The sequence below is a fragment of the Oncorhynchus masou genome, chromosome 10 (genome assembly GCF_036934945.1).
Source record: "Oncorhynchus masou masou isolate Uvic2021 chromosome 10, UVic_Omas_1.1, whole genome shotgun sequence".
Classification (NCBI taxonomy): Eukaryota; Metazoa; Chordata; class Actinopteri; order Salmoniformes; family Salmonidae; genus Oncorhynchus; species Oncorhynchus masou.
The window spans coordinates 14656566-14678164 of record NC_088221.1 but is presented as its reverse complement, the minus strand read 5'-3'; the positions used below and the strand labels follow the sequence as shown (position 1 = coordinate 14678164).

General features: G+C 42.2%; 1 protein-coding gene across 1 annotated transcript; it reads right to left on the bottom strand.

The window, feature by feature from the left end:
• Window positions 1–4737: 4737 nt before the first annotated feature.
• Window positions 4738–21005, bottom strand: xirp2b (xin actin binding repeat containing 2b). The gene is made up of 11 exons (XM_064975408.1): window positions 20628–21005; window positions 19559–19687; window positions 18633–18725; window positions 18251–18311; window positions 18009–18097; window positions 17485–17572; window positions 12096–17358; window positions 11432–12008; window positions 7898–10756; window positions 5782–7846; window positions 4738–4862 (listed from the first exon to the last, which is right to left on the bottom strand). The coding sequence occupies exons 1-11, from the start codon at window positions 20685–20687 to the stop codon at window positions 4771–4773; spliced, it is 11376 nt and encodes a 3791-aa protein (XP_064831480.1). The 5' UTR covers window positions 20688–21005; the 3' UTR covers window positions 4738–4770.
• Between the last annotated feature and the right edge of the window lie 594 nt (window positions 21006–21599).

Below are 21599 nucleotides of genomic sequence, written 5' to 3'. Positions count from 1 at the left end.
TTTCTCCTTTCTGGGGAGGTTCCCATGGCTTGGAAGGCAGCGACAGTCTGTCCTTTATTTAAAGGGGGAGATCAAGCTGATCCTAACTGTTATAGGCCTATTTCTAGTTTTGGCCTGTTTATCAAAAATGTTGGAAAAACAGATTGCAAACTTGGTATGCAATCTGGTTTCTGCGCAGGTTATGGATGTGTCACTGCAACCTTAAAAAGGTCCACAATGATGTCACCATTGCCTTTGATTCTAAGCAATTTGTTGCTGCTTTTTTTATTGACTTTTGACAAAAGCCAAAGCTTTTGATACAGTAGACCATTCCATTCTTGTGGGCCGGCTAAGGAGTATTGGTGTCTCATAAGGTTCTTTGGCCTGGTTTGCTTACTACCTCTCTCAACTAGCACAGTGTATGAAGTCAGAACATCTGCTGTGTCCGCCACCGAACGGAGTACCCCAAAGCTCAATCCTAGCCCCCAAGCTCTTCTCATTTTACATCAACAACATAGCTCAGACAATAGGAAGTTCTCTCATCCACTCTCTCATCCACTTATATGCAGATGATAGTCTTATACTCCGCTTGCCCCTCCCCAGATTTTGTGTCAAAAGCTCTCCAACAAAGATTTCTTAGTGTCCAACAGGCTTTCTCTACCATTAACCTTGTTCTGAACACCTCCTTAACAAAGATAATGTGGTTTGGTAAGAAGAATGCCCCTCTTCCCACAGGTCTCATTACTACATCTGAGGGTTTAGTCACCTCATACAAGTACTTGGGTGTATGGCTAGAAGGTACACTGTCCTTCTCTCAGCACATATCAAAGCTGCAGGCTAAAGTTAAATCTAGACGTGGTTTCCTCTATCGTAATCGCTCCTCTTTCACCCCAGCTGCCAAACTTTATCCTGTATCAGATGACAATCCTACCCATGCTAGATTACGGAGATATAATTTATAGATCGGCAGGTAAGGGTGCTCTCAAGCGGCTAGATGTTCTTTACCATTTGGCCATCAGATTTGCCACCAATGCTCCTTATAGGACACATCATTGCACTCTATACTCCTCTGTAAACTGGTCTCTGTATACCCGTCGCATCACACACTCAAACAGGACAGTTATATCTCAATCTCTTCATTCAAAGACTTGATCATGGACACTTTTACTGACAGTTGTGGCTCCTTTGCGTCATGTATTGTTGTCTCTACCTCCTTGTCCTTTATGCTGTTGTCTGTGCCCAATAATGTTTGTACCATGTTTTGTGCTGCTACCATGTTGTGTTGCTGCCATGTTGTGTTGCTACTATGTTGCTGCCATGTTGTGTTGCTACTGTGCTGTGTTGTCATGTGTTGCTGCCTTTCTATTTTCTTGTCTTAGTTCTCTCTGTATGTTGTGTTGTCTCTCTTGTCGTGATGCGTACTTGTTTAAAAAAAATAACAGTCCCCCATCCCCACAGCAGGTCTTTTGCCCTTTGGTATGCTGTCATTGTAAATTCAAATTTGTTTTTAACTGACTTGCCTAGTTAAATAAAGGTTAAATAAAAAACTTGCCAAAATGGATAATGACTTAACCCCCATGTCTTTAAAGCCTGTGTTGTCTCGAGTGGATTGAAACATAGGTTTAACATAGTCTAAGTAATTATTTAATGATAGTAGGCTAGTAATCAATCAATGAATCAATCAATGTGACTTATAAGCATTATAGGGAATGTGAAAGCTTCAAAACAGTATGGACCATGTTGTTAACTTACAGGATGATCTCTTGTTAAAGCACCCTTTCCTTCAGCAAACATTTAACCTGTCAACGGCTGACATATGTGAGTTCCTCTGTAGCAGATAGCATGTTATTTGGGCTGTCTAGGAGTAAACTGTAGTATTTATCAGTTAAGTGTTTATAGGCAGGTTATTCAGCAGTTACATTTTGATTACACATAGACTACATGACCAAAAGTAGGACACCTGCTCGTCAAACATCTCATTCCAAAATCATGTGCATTAATATGGAGTTGGTCCCCCTCTTGTTGCTATAATAGCCTCCATTCTTCTGGGAAGTCTTTCCACAATATGTTAGAACATTGCTGCAGGGACTTGATTCCATTCAGCCACAAGAGCATTAGTGAGGTCGGGCACTGATGTTGGGTGGTTAGGCCTGACTCGCAGTCGGCGTTGCAATTCATCGCGATCGATTCAGTTGAGGTCAGTCACGTTCTTCCACACCGATCTCAACAAATTATTTCTGTATGGACCTCGCTTTGTGCACGGGGGCATTGTCATGCTGAAACAGGAAAGGGCCTTCCCCAAACTGTTGCCACAAAATTGGATGCACAGAATCGTTGATAATGTCATTGTATGCTGTAGAGTTAAGATTTTCCTTCACTGGAACTAAGGGACCGTGCTTTGTGCTAGCCCGAACCTTAAAAAACAGCCCCAGACCATTATTCCAACTCCACCAAACTGTACAGTTGCCACTAAGCATTCTGGCAGGTATCGTTCTCATGGCAACCAAGAGAACACATTTCCACTGCTCCAGAGTCCAATGGTGGCGAGCTTTACACCACTCTAGCCGACGCTTGGCATTGTGCATGGTGATCTTAGGCTTGTGTGCGGCTGATTGGCCATGGAAACAATTATTGTGCTGACGTTGCGTCCAGAGGCAGTTTGGAACTCAGTAGTGAGTGTTGCAACCGAGGACAGACTACACGCTTCAGCACTCTGCAATCCTGTTCTGTGAGCTTGTGTGGCCTACCACTTCATGGCAGAGCTGTTGTTGTTGTTGTCCTAGACGTTTCAACTTCACAATAACAGCACTTACATTTGACCGGGGCAGCTCTAGCATGTCAGAAATTTGACGAACTGACTTGTTGGAAAGGTGGCATCCTATAATGGTGCCACGTTGAAAGTCACTGAGCTCTTCAGTAAGGCCATTCTATTGCCAATGTTTGTCTATGGAGATTGCATGACTGTGTGTTCAATTTTATACACCTGTCAGCAACGGGTGTGGCTGAAATAGCCGAATCCACTAATTTGAAGGGGTGTTCACATACTTTTGTATATATAGTGTAAATCTTAGCTTCACGAAATGTGTATGTGTGGAGAAATCTTCACTTCTGCAAAAACTGTTTTTTATACAGTATGTTTCTATACAGATTTAGTATGAATGTTGTGTAAAATGTATGTAAAATAAGTCAATTGCGACTATCCAATTCAATGATTTTATTGCACTTGGATCAGCAATACATTTAAAGAATTGTTGTTGAGTAACCAGCCTGACAGGATGAAAGAATCAGGAATTATCTTGTATAAAGCAAGGTAGTCTAATCTAAAGAATCTAATGTGCATTGCAAAATATTTGCTCTTTAAAATGGGATACAAATGTCCAAAACAAACAAGATTAACACCAATTAATAGGATATATACTGTATATATATTAAAAACAAAGTATTTCCAAGATAATTTTTACTAGGCTGCACACCAGGTGCTAGAAAAAGGTCAATGTAAAAATGTTGATACTGTATGTTGAAAGAAATAGCCAAGAGAAAATGATGACTGTGTTCGAAACCTTCAATGGTCTCTCCATGGACTTAAACTAATTGATAAATATAAATTTAGCAAATTAAACTACATTACCCTAAAGATATTAGTCAAATATTTCTGAGACACATTGAACACATCAACATATTTTCGAGATCAAGTAAACATGAGTAATCTGAGTCAATTCCATGTGAAATCTGGAGCTAATAACGTCTTCAATGATCAATCTTGAATGACCAATGAGGGAGGCTGTGTCATTTCTAAGCATAACATTCCATGTTTCCATCTGTCATTCTACTCCTCTTTCACTCTGACCCTCAGTACTTTCCGATCCATCTTCTTCCACTCTCACACACCATAAATATATACACCATTTCTACCATTCATTTCCTTCGTATCAACTGCACTTGTCCTTTTGTCCTTCAGTCTCAGACTTTTCCCAATTCCAACTGTCTTTTTGCCCTCATAGGTTGCCTTACCATCGACTGCTTTAAGTTTCTTCCGTTTCCTGTGGCATACATGATGGCGGTGGGAAAGCTCTCTTTCAAAGAGAGCTCCTGGAAGGAGCTTTTCTGTGTTGTTGTTTGGGTGACCTTGGGGAATTGTCCTGTGGAGGCCATTGTGGCTTAGTCAGCTTTATGTCATCCTCTACTTTAAAGGCTTTCTGTGGGGAGTGGGCTTGTGGAGGCCACACAACAGATATCTTATTACAATTGAGTTTATTCTCGTCAATTGATTTCATAAATTCTTTTTCAAGGGTGTCCTTTTCTGTTGAGCCTATGCTGCTCTGTGAATACCTCCAATCAAGTTGCTCTGATGAGGTGATGAGTCTGCCATTTTCATTGACATTCTTTTCATTGTGAGGTGTCTGACCAAATCGATTATCGTAGTTCCCTTTGGACTTGAATAGTTGTTTGTAGTGCGGTAAACAGTACAGATGTCCATGGAGAGAGACATAGTTGCCAAGGCTGGAGGAGACAGAAGTAATTATTTTTCAAAACAGTGAAGTGTGAAGCAGGGCTACAATTAATTCCAACATTCCACAAACATGTCAAACTTTTTACTGCTTAATTTGCAAACATAACACAATAGAATTGGTGTATTATGTGCAGCAACAAACTGTTGGGACCACAACCATTCAAGCACAGCTTACCAGTTCACAGCAAAAATCCACTCACAGTACTTTGAACTCCACGTGGTTTGGTTGATATGTACTTTACCTTAATTTATTTCTGCAGTACTCGCAGCAGAAACAAGATTTATGGAATTTTTTTCTGTCCGCTATTAGAGACTCCATCGGATAGACCCTCCTCCGACACACAGTGCAAAGCTCCGACTTGAGAACTCGAGTCTGCCAGAGAAAAGTGAACACCATTATAGCCTTTTGTTAATCAAAACATACAACGACTCAGTTATTAAGAAATGTTATCAAGGCGTAATTACATGACCATGCGTAGTATAGTAAATCATCAAACAGGCACAATCACATTATAGGCACAATCAAAAAATACATTATTTACTGATAAACAGTGTGCTGCCATCCTGTTAGAAGGTAACATATTATTTTATTACATTGGTTAAGATGGATTTTCATTGCGTTCCATGGTGTTTATCGCCCCCTAGTGGAGCTTGCCGGTATCTTAGAAAGACTACGGAAACAGGAAGTAGAGGATTCGCTCTGCAAGCATAAAAGCAGCTAAAAACAACGCTACGGTGCAGGTCTTTCAGTGCAGTTCTTTCAGTGCAGTTAATTTCTTGTCACGCTTCAGCCTTGGATTTTTTTTTCTCACTATTCTGCCCATGAATTGCATTCCCATGCCAAACTAAACAGATAGCTAACAATATGTTCATTCAAGAAAAGTCCCGTCTTGGGAGTTTTATTGAAGATTTAGTTGTTAACTATCTGTCTAGTTTTGCATTGGAACGCAATTCAAGGGCAGAACAAACAGTGTTGACCCAATCTTGTACTTTGTGTTGGTTTTGAAGGTCAACAATAAAAAGGGTTGTATTTAAATTGGATCGTTACAATATATTGTATATGTGTGAGATGCTATTCCGACATGTCATCATAACATGCTTAAGTCTTGTTCTTTTGCTATGTTTTATTCATTGACGCATTTGTTATTTTTTCATTCACAATAATCTCTCTCCATGTTAAAGCAGGCACATGTAAATATGTTTGGTCTCATTGAATATCAGAGGGTGCATTTCTACATGCCATTATTAACAGTTGGTTTAAGTTCTGTCATGCAGGTAGCACAACTCTTTACCAGTAACAATAGTCTTCGTTTGATGTGACACAGCATGTGATGTTCTCTCCTCTGAGACACTGTAGCCGAGACTCTTGAAAAAACTCTCACTCTCCGTCCATGTTTCGTGGAAATCCCTCAGCAACTCTTCAGTGGAAGCCTCATCTGGGGTTTCAGATGGCGTCACCTGAGAAACTTTTTTTTTTACCACGTCAGCATATGAGAAGGGGGGATGGTCGGTTGTTACGCTCTTTGAGTGCTGGGAAACCATTGTGCTGCTCAGTGATCCAATTGTCTTGTTGCCTAATTCATCTAAGTTCACAAAATGCTCTGTGACTAACTTGGTTTCAGAGTCTGTTGGGTCTGCTGACATTTGTTGCACTTCTTTCTGGGAAGGCAGGGGCGAAATCTGCCCGGAGCCCCTCTGTGTCTCCTGGGTGTTCTCCTGCTTTGAACTCTCTGTTGTGTTTTCACTCAGGTTTGACTCCAGCTCATCCGGTTGATTTTTCTTGTCTTTGAAAGATGGACTTTGCTCACTCATTTCAAAAACATGTTTAATAGCCTTGATGTCCAAAGTAAGCATTTCCTCCTCTTGAGTTTCTGTATCTTCTATGTCAGACTTTGTGTATTCTGTCTCACTCCCACGTCTTTCTCTCATTGTGATAGGCTTTCTGACATAAACCTTCTCTTCTGGTGTTTCAAATTTGTTGACTAATCCAGACAAGTCCACCTTTGGAAGGTTCTCCTTCTCTTGGTTTTCTGGTTCGAGCATCTCCATGTCTGGGCCCAAGCGCTCTGGTATGTCAATGGGATCCCTTCGCACATAGGTCTTATTTACTTTAGCTTTATGAGTCTCTTCAAAAAACTCTCTCTTGTCTCTCACTGATGTAGTCACTATTGACGACTCTGACATTTCTGAAGCGTCCATCAATTCTTTTTCGGTTGACGCTGTAGATCCCACTACTTCAGTGCTGTTCTCTGCGATCTTCTCAGATGTGCTTTGTGTTTCATCCCTACTGTCTCGGTTTGTTGTCTTGGGCTCCTCCATGTCTGGGCCCAAGCGCTCTGGTATGTCAATGGGATCCTTTCGCACATAAGTCTTATTTACTTTAGCTTTATGAGTCTCTTCAAAAAACTCTCTCTTGTCTCTCACTGATGTCACTGCTGATGAGTCTGACAATTCAGAATTTTGCAAAGCCTCTATGGCAGATGACACCCACTGGTCATCCCACATAAATCCCACTTCTTCAGAGATTTTCTCTGTGATTTTCTCAGTTGTGTTTTGTACGTCTTCCTTCCTCTCTCGGTTTTCAGCTTCAGGCTCTATAATGGTTGGACCTAAGTGCTCTAGGACATTAATAGGGTCTTTTCGTACATAGGTCTTATTTATTTCAGCTTTATGAGTCTCTTCAAAAAACTCTCTCTTGTCTCTCACTGATGATGAGTCTGACAATTCAGAAGGTTCCAAAGCCTCTATGGCAGATGACACCCACTGGTCATCCCACATAAATCCCACTTCTTCAGAGATTTTCTCTGTGATTTTCTCAGTTGTGTTTTGTACGTCTTCCTTCCTCTCTCGGTTTTCTGCTTCAGGCTCTATAATGGTTGGACCTAAGTGCTCTAGGACATTATTAGGGTCTTTTCGTACATAGGTCTTATTTATTTTAGCTTTTTGTGCCTCTTCAAAAAACTCTCTCTTGTCTCTCACTGATGTAGTCACTATTGATGACTCTGACATTTCTGAAGCTTCCATCAATTCTTTTTCGGTTGACTCTGTAGATCCCACTACCTCAGTGCTGTTCTCTGCGATCTTCTCAGATGTGCTTTGTGTTTCATCCCTACTGTCTCGGTTTGTTGTTTTGGGCTCCTCCATGTCTGGGCCCAAGCGCTCTGGTATGTCAATGGGATCCTTTCGCACATAAGTCTTATTTTCTGCCGCTTTTTGTGCTTCTTCAAAAAACTCCCTCTTGTCTCTCACTGATGTAGTCACCATTGATGAGTCTGACATTTCTGAAGCATCCATGTCATCCTTATCCATTTGAGGGAATGACCTTCCACTTGTGACCTTCACAGCAGCCTTTTGAGCCTCTTCATATAATTTTTGGGGATGTTTTTTGGCAGTGACAATTGTCTTCACTAGCATTTCAGAAGTTTCCTCAGTTCGTTCCTCAATTTTGATCTGCCGATAGAATGATGCGGGGTATTCCACAATGTCCGATTTATTTTCCGCGACCTGCATAGGAAGTGGAACCGGAGGTGGCGTCACTCCACAAGAAAGCTGGGCTGTAGTATCTTTCATCCACGCCAAGTTCTCTGCTCTAGAAAAGGTGGGAGAGGGTGTGGCCCTATTGATGTGTGATGTAGGAGGTTCCAATTTGCGAGGGGGGGGCGTTGGGGGAGTGGCTGGTCTGAGCATTGGGATAGGTGATGGGGTTATTCTCCGAGGTGAGGCCGTTCTCTGGGTAGATTCAATAGTAATAAAGGTGGGTGAGGGTGAGCGCGTCCGTAGTAAGGGTGAGGGTGCGCTACGATCAATATATTTTACACTCCACTCTTGCTTTTTGCTTTCATGTGATGTCTTTTTACTTTCCACTTTTGAAGAGCCAATACTTATCTTGTGTATTTTTTGAGTTGCCCCACCAACAATGAGCTTTTCAGAAGTAGGTTTACTCTCATGCTTCTCCAGAGTAGTCTGGGTTCCCTCTAAACAATCCTCAGTGCTCCCTGTTGAGGGCTTCGCAGGATCCTTTTGTGATGACTGGCTTGTCATTTTTCCACTTTCCACTTTCACTGGAACATTTCTGTATTCCTCCTTTGGTTTGTCTTGAATCTGCTGGTTTGAGGTCACCTCTTTCTTGACCTTGACCTGTTTTTCGACTTTCACTGTTCCTTGCTCCTGGATACGTTGATGAACTTTGCTTTCAGTGATAATCACTTCCTTATGTACCTGAATGTGCTCCTCTTGATGGGCTTTGTGCGTCTGCACTACAGTGATCTCCTGACTTTGAGTGGAACTTTCAGAAACAGATTTAGTTGATTCTGCAGAGGCAGCCGCATCTTTGGCTTTTGACCTCTTCTTCTTCTTCTTCTTCTTTCTTGCAGGAGTTGGAGTTGCTGGTTGGTTGTCATTAACAGCAAGAGCTTTCTGACTGTCCTCCTTGACCTTGACTTTGTCCTCAGTCTCATGATGCGTTTGCTCACTAGAAACCTTTACCTTAGTGACATCCTTCACCTGTGAAATTATTTCCTTCTTAGCTTCATCTGGCTGTTTCATGTCTTTTACTTCTACTTTCTTTTCTTGCCCTTTGGCCTTCTTTTTGCCTGTTTTGACATTAGTTTCTGAGGTTACCTTTTCTACTTTAATTGACTGACTAGGAACCTTCTCAGGTGCTTGTGATACATAAATATCATATTTGTTTTTGTCTTCCAAGGGTGATCTGACTGCTTTGACAATTGTTTCTTGGGTTACCTTTTCTGTTTTGGTAGGATGGTCAGAAAACTTTTCGGGTCCTTGGGATGCAGAATTATCCTTGTTCTTCTTGTCCTCAGATTTATGGGAATCTTTAGTTTTTAGATTTCTGACATCTTTCTTGGCATCTGTTTTTGTATCTTCAACCTTTTTATTGTCACTGGTCGAGACCTGGACTTGAGAGGTGGTTTTGAGGTTTTTGACACCTTTTCTGACATCTTTCTTCACATTTTCAACCTTTTTATTGTCACTGGTCGAGACCTGGACTTGAGAGGAGGTTTTGAGGTTTTTGACATCTTTTCTGACATCTTCATTCACATTTTCAACCTTTTTATCGTCACTGGTCGAGATCTGGACTTGAGAGGTGGTTTTGAGGTTTTTGACATCTTTCCTGACATCTTCATTCACATTTTCAACCTTTTTATCGTCACTGGTCGAGATCTGGACTTGAGAGGTGGTTTTGAGGTTTTTGACATCTTTTTTCAAAATTTCAACCTTTTTATCGTCACTTGTCGAGGTCTGGACTTGAGAGGTGGTTTTGAGGTTTTTGACATCTTTTTTCAAAATTTCAACCTTTTTATCGTCACTTGTTGAGGTCTGGACTTGAGAGGTGGTTTTGAGGTTTTTGACATCTTTTCTGACATCTTCATTCACATTTTCAACCTTTTTATCGTCACTGGTCGAGATCTGGACTTGAGAGGTGGTTTTGAGGTTTTTGACATCTTTCTTCACATTTTCAACCTTTTTATCGTCACTGGTCGAGATCTGGACTTGAGAGGTGGTTTTGAGGTTTTTGACATCTTTCTTCACATTTTCAACCTTTTTATCGTCACTGGTCGAGGTCTGGACTTGAGAGGTGGTTTTGAGGTTTTTGACATCTTTCCTGACATTTTCAACCTTTTTATCGTCACTGGTCGAGATCTGGACTTGAGAGGTGGTTTTGAGGTTTTTGACATCTTTTTTCAAAATTTCAACCTTTTTATCGTCACATGTCGAGGTCTGGACTTGAGAGGTGGTTTTGAGGTTTTTGACATCTTTCTTCACATTTTCAACCTTTTTATCGTCACTGGTCGAGATCTGGACTTGAGAGGTGGTTTTGAGGTTTTTGACATCTTTCTTCACATTTTCAACCTTTTTATCGTCACTGGTCGAGATCTGGACTTGAGAGGTGGTTTTGAGGTTTTTGACATCTTTCTTCACATTTTCAACTTTTTTATCGTCACTGGTCGAGATCTGGACTTGAGAGGTGGTTTTGAGGTTTTTGACATCTTTCCTGACATCTTCATTCACACTTTCAACCTTTTTATCGTCACTGGTCGAGATCTGGACTTGAGAGGTGGTTTTGAGGTTTTTGACATCTTTTCTGACATCTTCATTCACATTTTCAACCTTTTTAGCATCACTGGTCGAGATCTGGATTTGAGAGCTACTTACAGCAAAGTGTGACTGCTCTGTGTATGCTGACGATACCTGTTGTTTAGCTGCAGTAACTGTCTGTTGCTTTGTGGAGGAAATAGATGTCTGGTGCTGAATGGAGGAGACTTTGGATGTTTCATTAGAGACAATATGGTGTTTAGTTGCAGAAATAACAGCAGATTCAGGGAGATTTTGCCCATTCCTAGCAGAGATCAAATTCATGCTTGAGGGAGTTTCTGAGATTTGGGCGTGCTTGGAAAAATCAGATGACAGTGTGTCTGACTTGACATTGGTCACAGTCTTTTCAGCATTCTCTTGAGTGAAACCAAACATCATGCTCTTGTTTGATTGCTCCATTCTGGTCTCCTCAGAGGAGAGCATTTCAAGGGCAGCAGTTACTGGCTCATGCATGAAAATGGGACTCAGGCGATGTAGTGTAGCAGGCGATGTATTACCCACTTTCTGTTTTCTGTACTTTTTCTCTGCCTTTATTAATGGAGTTTTGAATTGAGTGGATTTCAGGAAGGGAGGGGGAGAGGGTGGATGTGTAAATCTTATAGGGGCAACATAAACTTTCTTTAATGGTCGTGGTGATTCTGGTGGTTTTGGGATTTCAGAAGAAACTTTTGTTGATGAAAATGATGTTGATTCAATTTGAGTTTTGTTGATTTCCATCACAGATTTGTTGGCTATGGTTGAATATTTCTCTGAGGTTGCGTGTTGAATTTTCTGAATCTGACTGGTTGGCTCAAGTTTTGACACTTGGTGCAATACAGGACCTTTCACCTTTTTGACAGTAACTTTTGTGGCTTTAGCTAGTGATTGATGAGGTGTCTGGGATGACATAGAGTCCAGTTCATACTGTGAGGGTGGGGGTGGAAGGAAATCCTGTGTTGGTGGGGGAGGGAAATTATCGGTCTCAACAGGTGGTGGGGGAGGAGGAGTTGGGGGAGGAGGAAGGTCCAAGTCCAGCCTATTGATAGAGGAGGCTGGGGTTAGGGATGATTGATCATCACATGGAGGTGGGGGAGAGAGAGAAAGTTCAGACTCAGACAATGTCCGTGTTGGGGTAAGAACATTTGTTTTCACTTTGGTTTTATCTAGTCTGATCAAACCCTTTCTACTTGAATTGAGGTTACAGAACTTAGTCTCCAATGTTTTAATACCATGGTTTTGAGTGATGGCTGTGTGTTGTATTACTTCCGTTGATTGTTGAGTAGTCTGTGATTCAGATGTATTGATTGTGTTTTGAGTTGAGAGGGATTGATTCTCTGGTGTTGAGCTCTCCATTTTGACTGAATTAGCCATCTTTTTTCCCCGTAGGTTTCTTTGTCCTTCAATGCTTTGAGACCTATTTTTAAGTGTCTCACTCTCAGTTTTGTTTACAACAGAACATTCATGGCTACCTTGCTGTGAACGTAATAGAGGGCTTCCTTGCTGTGAGTGCAATGGAGAGCTCGCAGGAACTTTGACCCTTCTAGCTCCCACTCTGATTTTAGGAGCTGCACGCTGGGCTGATTCCAGCAAGGATTTGATTGTGCCTTTAACATCACCCTTTATCACCTCCTCTTTCTCTGGTTGAGTTTGTTCCTCCCTTGCCTCTTGCACCTCATGTGTCTCGTAGAGTGATTTAATGGACATTTTCACATCACCCTCAATGCTGGGTCTCCGTGTCATTCTTGGGGAAGCTGGTTGTTCCAATAAGAGCTCAATAGTGCCTCTCACGTTTCCCTGAACATACATTTCCTGTTGACATGTCCTCCTGTCATTAGAAGCCTCTTGTAAACATTGCTTGGCTGTATGAATGTTACCCTTTACAATCTCTTCCTTCTTGATAGCCCTGACTGTTTGCTTTGCCTGCTCCAGGGATTTTAAGGTACCTTTGATGTCTCCAGGTACTAAATCTTCGATGACAACTTCAACTTTGGAGGTTGCAGATTTCTCTAGGGACCTCAATGCCCCTTTGATGTTGCCGCGGACAATCTCTGGCTTTTCCACCTCCTTGGGCCGTGTTTGAGCCAACTCAAGGTGCCTTCGGGCTTTGTGTATGTTACCTCTTACCACCTCCTCTTTCTCTACAACCACTGTCTGATTTACAAACTGAGACAGCGAGTTCATAGCGGCTTTCAGATCGCCCCTCACAATTTCCTCTTTCTGTAGGCCATCCAGTGAGTGTGTGGGTTCAGTCATGAAAACCTTGACTGAGTTGTGAACATCTCCGCACACTATGTCCTCTTCATCTACTGTACGTTCAATTTGTGCTCGATTACTGTCAAGAATGAGTTTTGTCCCCTTTATATCTCCTCTAATAATTTCCTCTTTCTCTACCTTTTCAGGTAGAGTCTCATCTGGCTCTACCTGGAGTTGTTTGAGATAGTCAAGCGCCCCAGATTCAATGCATGTGGAGTAAAAGTTCACGTTTCCCTTTTCGTTCTCATCCACCTTTATCCTCATCTGCTCTTGGCTTTCTGGGTTGGATAGTCTTTGGAGTGCATTTCTTATATTGCCTTTGACTATATCCTCTTTTTCAACACTGATGTCCTCTTCTTTATTTAGAAGAGAATATATAGTCATTCGCACATCTCCCTTCTCATCCTCTTGAAGGAGTATACCACGTTTAGCAGATCCTCCCTCCTTGAGAAGATTGTTTACAGCTTCCTGGATGTCACCTCTTAATATTTCCTCCTTTTCCACACTGATGCCCCTCTCTTGGTTGAACAGTTGATGCACTGTTGTACTGATATTACCCTTCTCTCCTGACTCTACCACTACCCCCCTCTCAATTCTTTCCCGACGGTTCAAAAGATTCATCATAATGTTGCTCAGATCCCCGCTGATGATTTCCTCTCTTTGGATCTCTGGAGAATCCTTATTCATTAGCTGGTATTTTGCCATTCTAACGTCCCCAATTTCATCTGCTTCAATGAGTACTCCTTTTGAATTAACGATTTTCTGGCTATAAAGTTCTTCAAGGGTTCCTTTGATACTTTTACCCAGGATTTCCGACTTCTCAACACTGTTCTCATTAAAGTCATGGAACGGAGTTGTTTCAAACAGCCATGTTGTTGTCGTTACATCGGCTTTGGGGATTTCCTCTTGAATAACTACTGTATCTTCCTCATCTATCTCCTTTATATGGTCAAGGGGATTCTGTTCAAAGAGCCACACTGATTGTCTAACATCTCCCCTTAACACCTCCTCTTTCATGACCGTTTCTATTAAATTCTCTTCGCTCTGGCTACGTATTTTATCCATTGTTTGAGTTTCGAACATCCATTTTGCTGTCCTAACATCGCCTTTCTGGATTTCACTCACATTAACTGTTCGCACAGACTTCTGTGACAGCACTTCAGACTCAAAACGCTGTTTATTCATTCTAACATCTCCTCCTTGAATATCTTCAACAGTTTTAACTGACATTTTTATATCCTCTGCAATCGTATCAAGTGGCTGTGTTTCAAATCTCCACTTGGCTGAAGTAACATCTCCTTTCTGAACATCCTCCTGTGTGACAGATTTGATGATATAGACCTCATCTGTATCACTGATAGAATCAAGAGGCTTGGTTTCAAACAACCACCGGGACCCGATCACATCACCCTTCAATATCTCCTCGCTTGTGACAGTGGTGACCTCATGATAATGGCCCTCTTTGTCTTGAATGGCATAAAGAGGCTGAGTTTCAAACATCATGGTGTAGTTCCTCACATCCCCTTTCTCTTCCTCCTCACAAGTTATTTTCTGCAACTTTGTAATATCTATCTCTGAGGAAACCTCCTGGATTTTGTCTAAGGAGTACGTCTCAAAAATAAAACGACCTTTGTCCACATTACCTCCTTGTACATCAGTCACAGTGCGGGTGTCCAGAGTCTCTTCTTGGATATCACGTATGGCATCTATGGATTGGTTCTCAAAGAGCCATTTGCAGTTCACCACATTTCCTTTCTGGATGTCCTCTGATTGTGAAGTTGATTGTGTAGTTTTGAGCCTTTGCATGGACTCCTCAGATGTTGAGGTCATGATATCAGAGGACTGATTCTCAAAGATATACTTCATTCTATTGACATCTCCTGACTGAATGTCAATCTCTGTAACCCTCTTAGAGCTCTCGTCCTCCCCTGTGATGTTCTCAAGATTCTCCGTCTCAAATAAAAAACGAGCCATTCGTACATCTTTGCCCTGGACATCTTCTTGATTCACAGTGCATGTTTGTAGAACAGTTTCTGTTTCATCTCGGATAGTGTCAAGTGGCTGTGTCTCAAACAACCATGTGCATATTTTTACATCTCCTTTGCGTAGCCCCTCACTCTCAGTTTCACTCGTCAACTCCTCCTTCTCATATGGGACATTCATTAGTTTCGTCTCGAATAACCACTTACCGGTTTTAACATCCCCTTTTACAATCTCAACACTTTCCTTAGTTTTACTTTCCTCGTCTTCAATATTGCTGAAGTATTTAATTGCATCAAGAGGCTGTGTTTCAAACAGCCACTTGGCCGTTTTAACGTCACCAGACTCAACTTCTTCTTTGGATATTCCCTTAATAACTTGATAATTAGTGATACGTTCATCAAACTGGTCAATGGGGCATGTTTCAAACATCCATTTGCAGCTTGTTACGTCTCCCTTGACAACCTCTTCCCGACGCACTGTTTTTACCTCATGGTAATGGCCAGAGCTATCTTGCATGGCGTACATTGGTGTAGACTCAAACAGATGTTTGTTAGATTTCACAGAGCCACATGTTACACCCTCCACGATTATCTTTTGAGATTCATCCCATCTGGTTAAGTCTGTGGTTTCAAATATTTGCTTGTAGTTTGAGACATCCACTTGATTTATTTCCTCCAGGTTAATGGTTTGAATAACTTCCTTCTTTTCCTCTTGAATGTGCTCCAGGGGTTGACTTTCGAAAACCCATTTCTGGTGTCTCACATCCCCCTTCTCTTCATCGAGTCTCACCATTTGTTGTAGCTTCCCAACCTCAGCAAGGTCTTTTATATTGTCCGCTGGAGTGGTTTCAAAGTAATGTCTCGCTGATCTGACATTACCTCTGACAATTTCCGCCTTGGACAGGGCTCTAGCATTCGAATCATCTTTCAAAGTATCCATTGGCTGAGTCTCAAATACCATGCAATTCTTACGGACATCTGCGTTGTAGCTTGTAGCTTGATCTTCAGTGAGATTTTCGAGGTTCACAGTACGAACAATCCCCTTCTTCTCATCTCTTATGTCCTCTAGTCGTTCATTCTCAAACATCCATTTTTGGTGTCTATTATCACCCTTGTGTTTTTCAGCTGCCACCAACATTTTGAGGCTCCTTACCTCATTGAGGTCCGTCAAAGCTGCCTCAGGACTAGTTTCAAAGAAGTGTCTTGCAGACCTAACATTACCACCGATAGTCGGGGGTCTAGCATTTGCGTCATCTTTCAGAGGATCCATTGGCTGAGTTTCAAACGCTAAGCAGTGTTTTCGCACATCGGCTCCAATTATCTCTTCCTTTTGCAGCGTTGAGCTCTCCCATTCATCTTCATTAACGGAGTCTAAGGTCTTTGTTTCAAACAACCATCTACTCCGGTGAACATCTCCTTTATAGTTGTCTTCCATGGACAGGCTACACACAAGTTTCACTGGGGCAGCAGGTTTATTAGCCATGTCCAGGGCTTGGGTATCAAAAAGCCAGGTAGATGTTTTAGTGTCACCCTTCTCAGTCTCCACTTTGCGTATAGATGTTATCTCCAACATCTGGCCTGACTGTCCCATGAGGACGCACATGAACTGAGTCTCAAATGTGCTTGTGATCGTCTTCACTTCTCCCTTTATTTCCTCGAGCACTGATCTCAGACTCAGGAGGTGACTGTCATCAATGGTCTCAGTGTGACCTAACGTTTCCATGTACTGAGATTCAAGCATGTGTATGGTAGAGCTGCCATCTTCCTGGGTAAACACTATCTCTTTGGTTAGCTCTTCATCGCCATGCATTTTGTTCAGGGTCTCCATGGGTTGGTTTTCAAACAACCAGGCTGCAGCACGGACATCTCCTTTGTCCAACGTATTGAACTTGTGTCTATATTTAGTTAAAGCTTTGTTGTCTGATCCCAATGCATCCATGGGCTTGGTCTCAAACATCCATGCTTTGCTTCTTACATCACTCCCAACAATCATCTCCTGTTCCATGTTTTGGTCGTCATCCTCATTTGAGGCGTCGTCTTTGATGGCATCCAGAGGTTTATTCTCAAACATCCAGCGCATTGACTGCACCTCCCCTCTGAGGATCTCATCCCATTCCAGGTATTCTTCTTCTGGGCTAATGCAGTCGTTGGGGCTGCTACCGTTATCCTCGTATATATACCTCGTCTCCCCCGTGAACTCCTCCTGACTCTCTTGTCGGGTGTTTTCATACTCAGCCACATCACTATACATCTCTAAGTTTTTACGCACCTCAGGATGTATATGCTTGTAAAGGCGTTTCAACTCATATTGGTTTCTCTGCCTGAAGTATTCCTGTCTACTGAGTGGACGTTTAGAAGGGTAAGCTGATTCCGGGGGTTCAGGTGAGTAGTAGCACTCTACTGGCATATCTGGACTTTCTGATGGGACCTGCAGTAGGTCTGGGGGTGGAGGTGGGAGGTACTCTAAGTCTTCTGGAGGTGGTGGAGGGAAATATTCAGTGTCCTCGTAGTCAACTGCAATAGCAGATGTGTCCTCTATCACTTCAGTAGCAGCATTTTCCCATATATCACTTGCTGAGACATCATGTATCTCACTCGATGAGAAATTCTGTATCGCACTTGATGAGAAATTCTGTATCGCACTTGATGAGAAATTCTGTATCGCACTTGATACATTTTGTATCTCTCTTGTTGAGACTGGTTTTTCTGATATATTTGAAGCCCAATGCGATCTATTGATGTCAGCTCGGCCAATCTTTTTGGGAAGAAAATAATTATTGGGGTCATTAGAGGTCCCCAACATGTTTAAAGAAACAACATTTAAATGCAAACATGACATGTATAGCTTGTTTAGCATGCCAACTCTTTGTTTATCATGAATTGTCAATATTCAATCTCATCGTTATTAACTGAGGGATTGGTGCCCAAACATTGTTTGATAAAATCATTTTTCTAATTTTGAAAACAAGGGAAAAAACTTATTAGTGTTATTTAATTAACAAGCTGTAATTACACATTAGCTACACTGCTACTAATTACCATTCAAATCAAGTTAATAACTTTTTTTCAGCAATGGGGATAAAAAGCAGCAGGGTTTGTGTACAGTAACCTAACACAAAATTATACAATTTTTGTCCGTTGAAATAAAATGTGTTTAAGACCAAGCATGTTAATTAACCATATCGAATTACCTTCATTGGCTTGCTTGGGGCAGCTTCTTCAATGGTTCTCTCAAAGTGATCTCTTAATTCCTTGGTTGTAAGTCTAGGACCTTCCTCCTCTAAAGATTCAAAAAGGGCAGAACAACATAATCCTACAGATTAGTCCATCTACTTCACATGATTGAACTTAGAATCATTTGAACAGTGCTTTTGATCTTAATGATGGCGCATAGTGTAAGATATAATGAGCATATAGTGTAGTAACATCCTACCTCTTTCATCATTATGGTTGTTGTCATAAACCGAGGTAAAGCTGTTTTCCTCATGTGTGACCTGAATCAGAAAGGAATGTCTATTAGAAAAATCCTTATCTATTTTGAAACGTATGGGGACATGGAAAGTGAATCTGTGTTATGTAATGGCGATTAACTGAAGAACGAATCAAGCCTTTTAGAGTTACTGCACTCTCTACTAGGTCTTCCTTGTTGTCAGTGTGCTGGCTGTGGTCTGTAGAGTTGTTCTCTAATAAACAACTGATTTAAAACACAGATTTACCATTGTTAACACATATAGCCAAGACAAACATATCTGGGTAGTCAGCACAGCTTCACTGTCATGTGATGAAACTGAGAAATCCAGAAGGTCAAAATGTACCTGTTCATCCTGGTGGAAAATAGCCTGCTGAGAGGCTGGGATGACATCTCTGGAAGTGCTCCTCATTGTCACCTCAGAGTTCAATTGAACTTCCTGTGAGATGGAAGACATTGGGTGTCACACACAGGCACACACACACACACACACACACACACACACACACACACACACACACACACACACACACACACACACACACACACACACACACACACACACACACACACACACACACACACACACACACACACACACACACACACACACACACACAGCAGGGAATGGCTCCCACTTATTGACAGCCCAGCACTAAAAGTGGCTGAGTTTAACGAATGCTCAAAGAGCAGCAGATAGACTGTGCATCACTGAAAACAATATGTGGCCTACTGCAGTCAAATTATACTAATCACAGACAAAGGGAGGATGACAGACGAGGAGGACAATTCCATGGATGTTTCACCTTAAATCACACACAGCAGCTGTCACCATGCATAAAGGGACAAAAAAACAACTTCATTTGTTTTATGCCCCTTTGTGCCACTTCAGCTTAGGATTCCCAGCTATAGAAACAGTCCCATTCAAAGCAGCAGCAATTAGAGTGGGAAATCCAAGTGTTTTGACAGACAGTCTACAGGGATCTGCATGAAATCTAACATCTGTAACTTGAGCCTTTGGAGCACGACTAGGCAAAAGATAATATAGTAGAGGGCATCTCCCCAGCCTCTTCAATCATTCAATATTCACCAAGATTTGTGCTTGCTCACTGAGTGAGTGACTTCCACTCAGCAGGGGAAGTTATGAGGGCAGGAACACAGTGGTGTGGATGGATGGATGGCTGGATGGTAGGCTGGAATTAGACCAGCGTAGGTCATACTATATCTGCACGTTCCCCCATGCATCGCATTAGCCTGCATTAATTACAGTACCTGCACAGCTCTGCGGTGGAAGTGGAACTGGGAGACATTGTGCGATGTTGCAGTTTCCTGGTTCTCAAATTGTGCCCTGACGCTGGCGAGCCCCCCAGGCACAGAGCAGACCTCAGACTCCTCCATGACCTAATGAAGCAGTGGAACATCATTAGCTGCCTGCACTTCTACATGGCCTGGGATCAGACAGATGCCTAATAGGCTATTGAGCTTGGGTTTCATTACAGACTTCTGCAAGTTAATAGAAAATACTGGAGCAGCCATTACTTAGATTGCAGTGTGTTTACACACACACACACACACACACACACACACACACACACACACACACACACACACACACACACACACACACACACACACACACACACATACACACTTCAATGTATGCCTCCTGACAGCATGTGGCATTTTGTTTACACAATGGCAGAGCAATCTTTCTAGTTGGTTGCTTTTTGGGTGGTGCAACACAGCATGTTGTCCAGGCAGATAGTTGTTTTGCCCACCCTGCAGAGTCCAGTTGACAGCTTTGAGGTCTAGAATATGACTAATGGGATCCTGCAGGGGGCACAGATACCCCATTGTGTTGCCTGTCTGCTCCCATTTCCACTCTGAGCCCCATGAGAGGAGTTGTGCTTCCTTGGGCCTGCAGGGCCACTGAACTCTCCTACTAGTCAGCTGTCATCACTTTCCATTAATATAGCACCACAAAGCCATCAGTGGCTATCACAACAATCACGCCACTCTGACTCTTTGCTTGATAGTGACTAATGTAAAACATGGTCATAATTATCTACTGTAAATATCCCGTATTATGCAACCTCATTAAAAATGGAATGGTCGTACAGTCACACATGACATGGCAGGGTTAACAGGCATGATGATGAAACACACACACACACACGATTAATAAAATATGCATTTAGCTCATCTTATCACCGACATTGTCAGAAGCCTCTAAGGTTAGAAGAGGTTTGTCGATAAGTCTATATGAGCTAAAACTGGTAATTGAAGAATACATTGATAAATGTTTGATCATTTCCATAGTGTAATGTGTGTGTCTGCATACCCCGCTGGAGAAGGCGTTGTCCTGCTGCTTGGAGACAGCTGCCTGCTGGGACATGGCCATGGGTATGATCAGTGGGATCTGGTGTCACTGGGATCTGGTGTCAGTGGCTCCTGGTGTCAGTGGATCCCGGCGCCAGTGGGATCTGGTGTCAGTGGCTCCCGGTGTCAGTGGGATCTGGTGTCAGTGGCTCCTGGTGTCAGTGGGATCTGGTGTCAGTGGGATCTGGTGTCAGTGGCTCCTGGTGTCAGTGGATCCCGGCACCAGTGGGTCGTGTCAATGGGCCCTGTCAATGGAATCTGAGTCTTCAGAGTGAATCCTGTTCCTCTGGGTTCACAGCTTCCTCAAGAAGTCCTACCCTGGTAGTCACACCTGCGCTGCCAGCAGCTAAGGGAACAGCAGTCATTAATTTTGGCATTTATACCCCACAGCCTATGTTGTACACCAGGGGTTCCAAAACGTTTTTGGGCCTGCAACTTAATTTTGATCCCCAAGCAACAATTGCATCCCACCATGTGAAAAATAATAATTAAATTGGTACTATGACAGTCTGTTACAAATCAGTCTGACAGTACTTTTGACAGGTTTTGTGACTAAAATGCATCAGAAAGGTATTGGGAAGTTCAGAAGATCATCAGGCAATCATTTTGTATGATATTCTGTGTAGAAAATAAACCTCATCATTGATAATGTTATTTTCCCCCCAGTCCGATTTAGAGCCTGGTCTTGTCCACTCTCTTCTAAAGTGTCCTGCGTGGCATTGTAGAAACAGAAGACGCATACGTTTTCCTGAGAATCTTATTTTTCATTTATCTTTATTTTGTATCTTAAACCGTTCAGATGATAGAGCCACTGTAGGCAGGAAAGCGAAACCATTCTGTTTATTACAACCACAATAGCTTATATTGGAGGTTACTGACATAACCCGGTTCTTTGAACCAAGCGCAACATTTCTTTTGGGGAGAGGGGTTTCTC

Bases quoted from the DNA above. Each gene is read 5' to 3' on its own strand.
- xirp2b (XM_064975408.1), bottom strand. From the start codon at position 20,687: ATGGCCATGTCCCAGCAGGCAGCTGTCTCCAAGCAGCAGGACAACGCC. The intron at 18,098-18,250 runs GTAGGATGTTAC...TTGAATCTTTAG, and splicing joins CAACCATAATGATGAAAGAG to AGGAGGAAGGTCCTAGACTT. The intron at 7,847-7,897 runs GTGAAGACAATT...TTATATGAAGAG, and splicing joins AGGAAACTTCTGAAATGCTA to GCTCAAAAGGCTGCTGTGAA.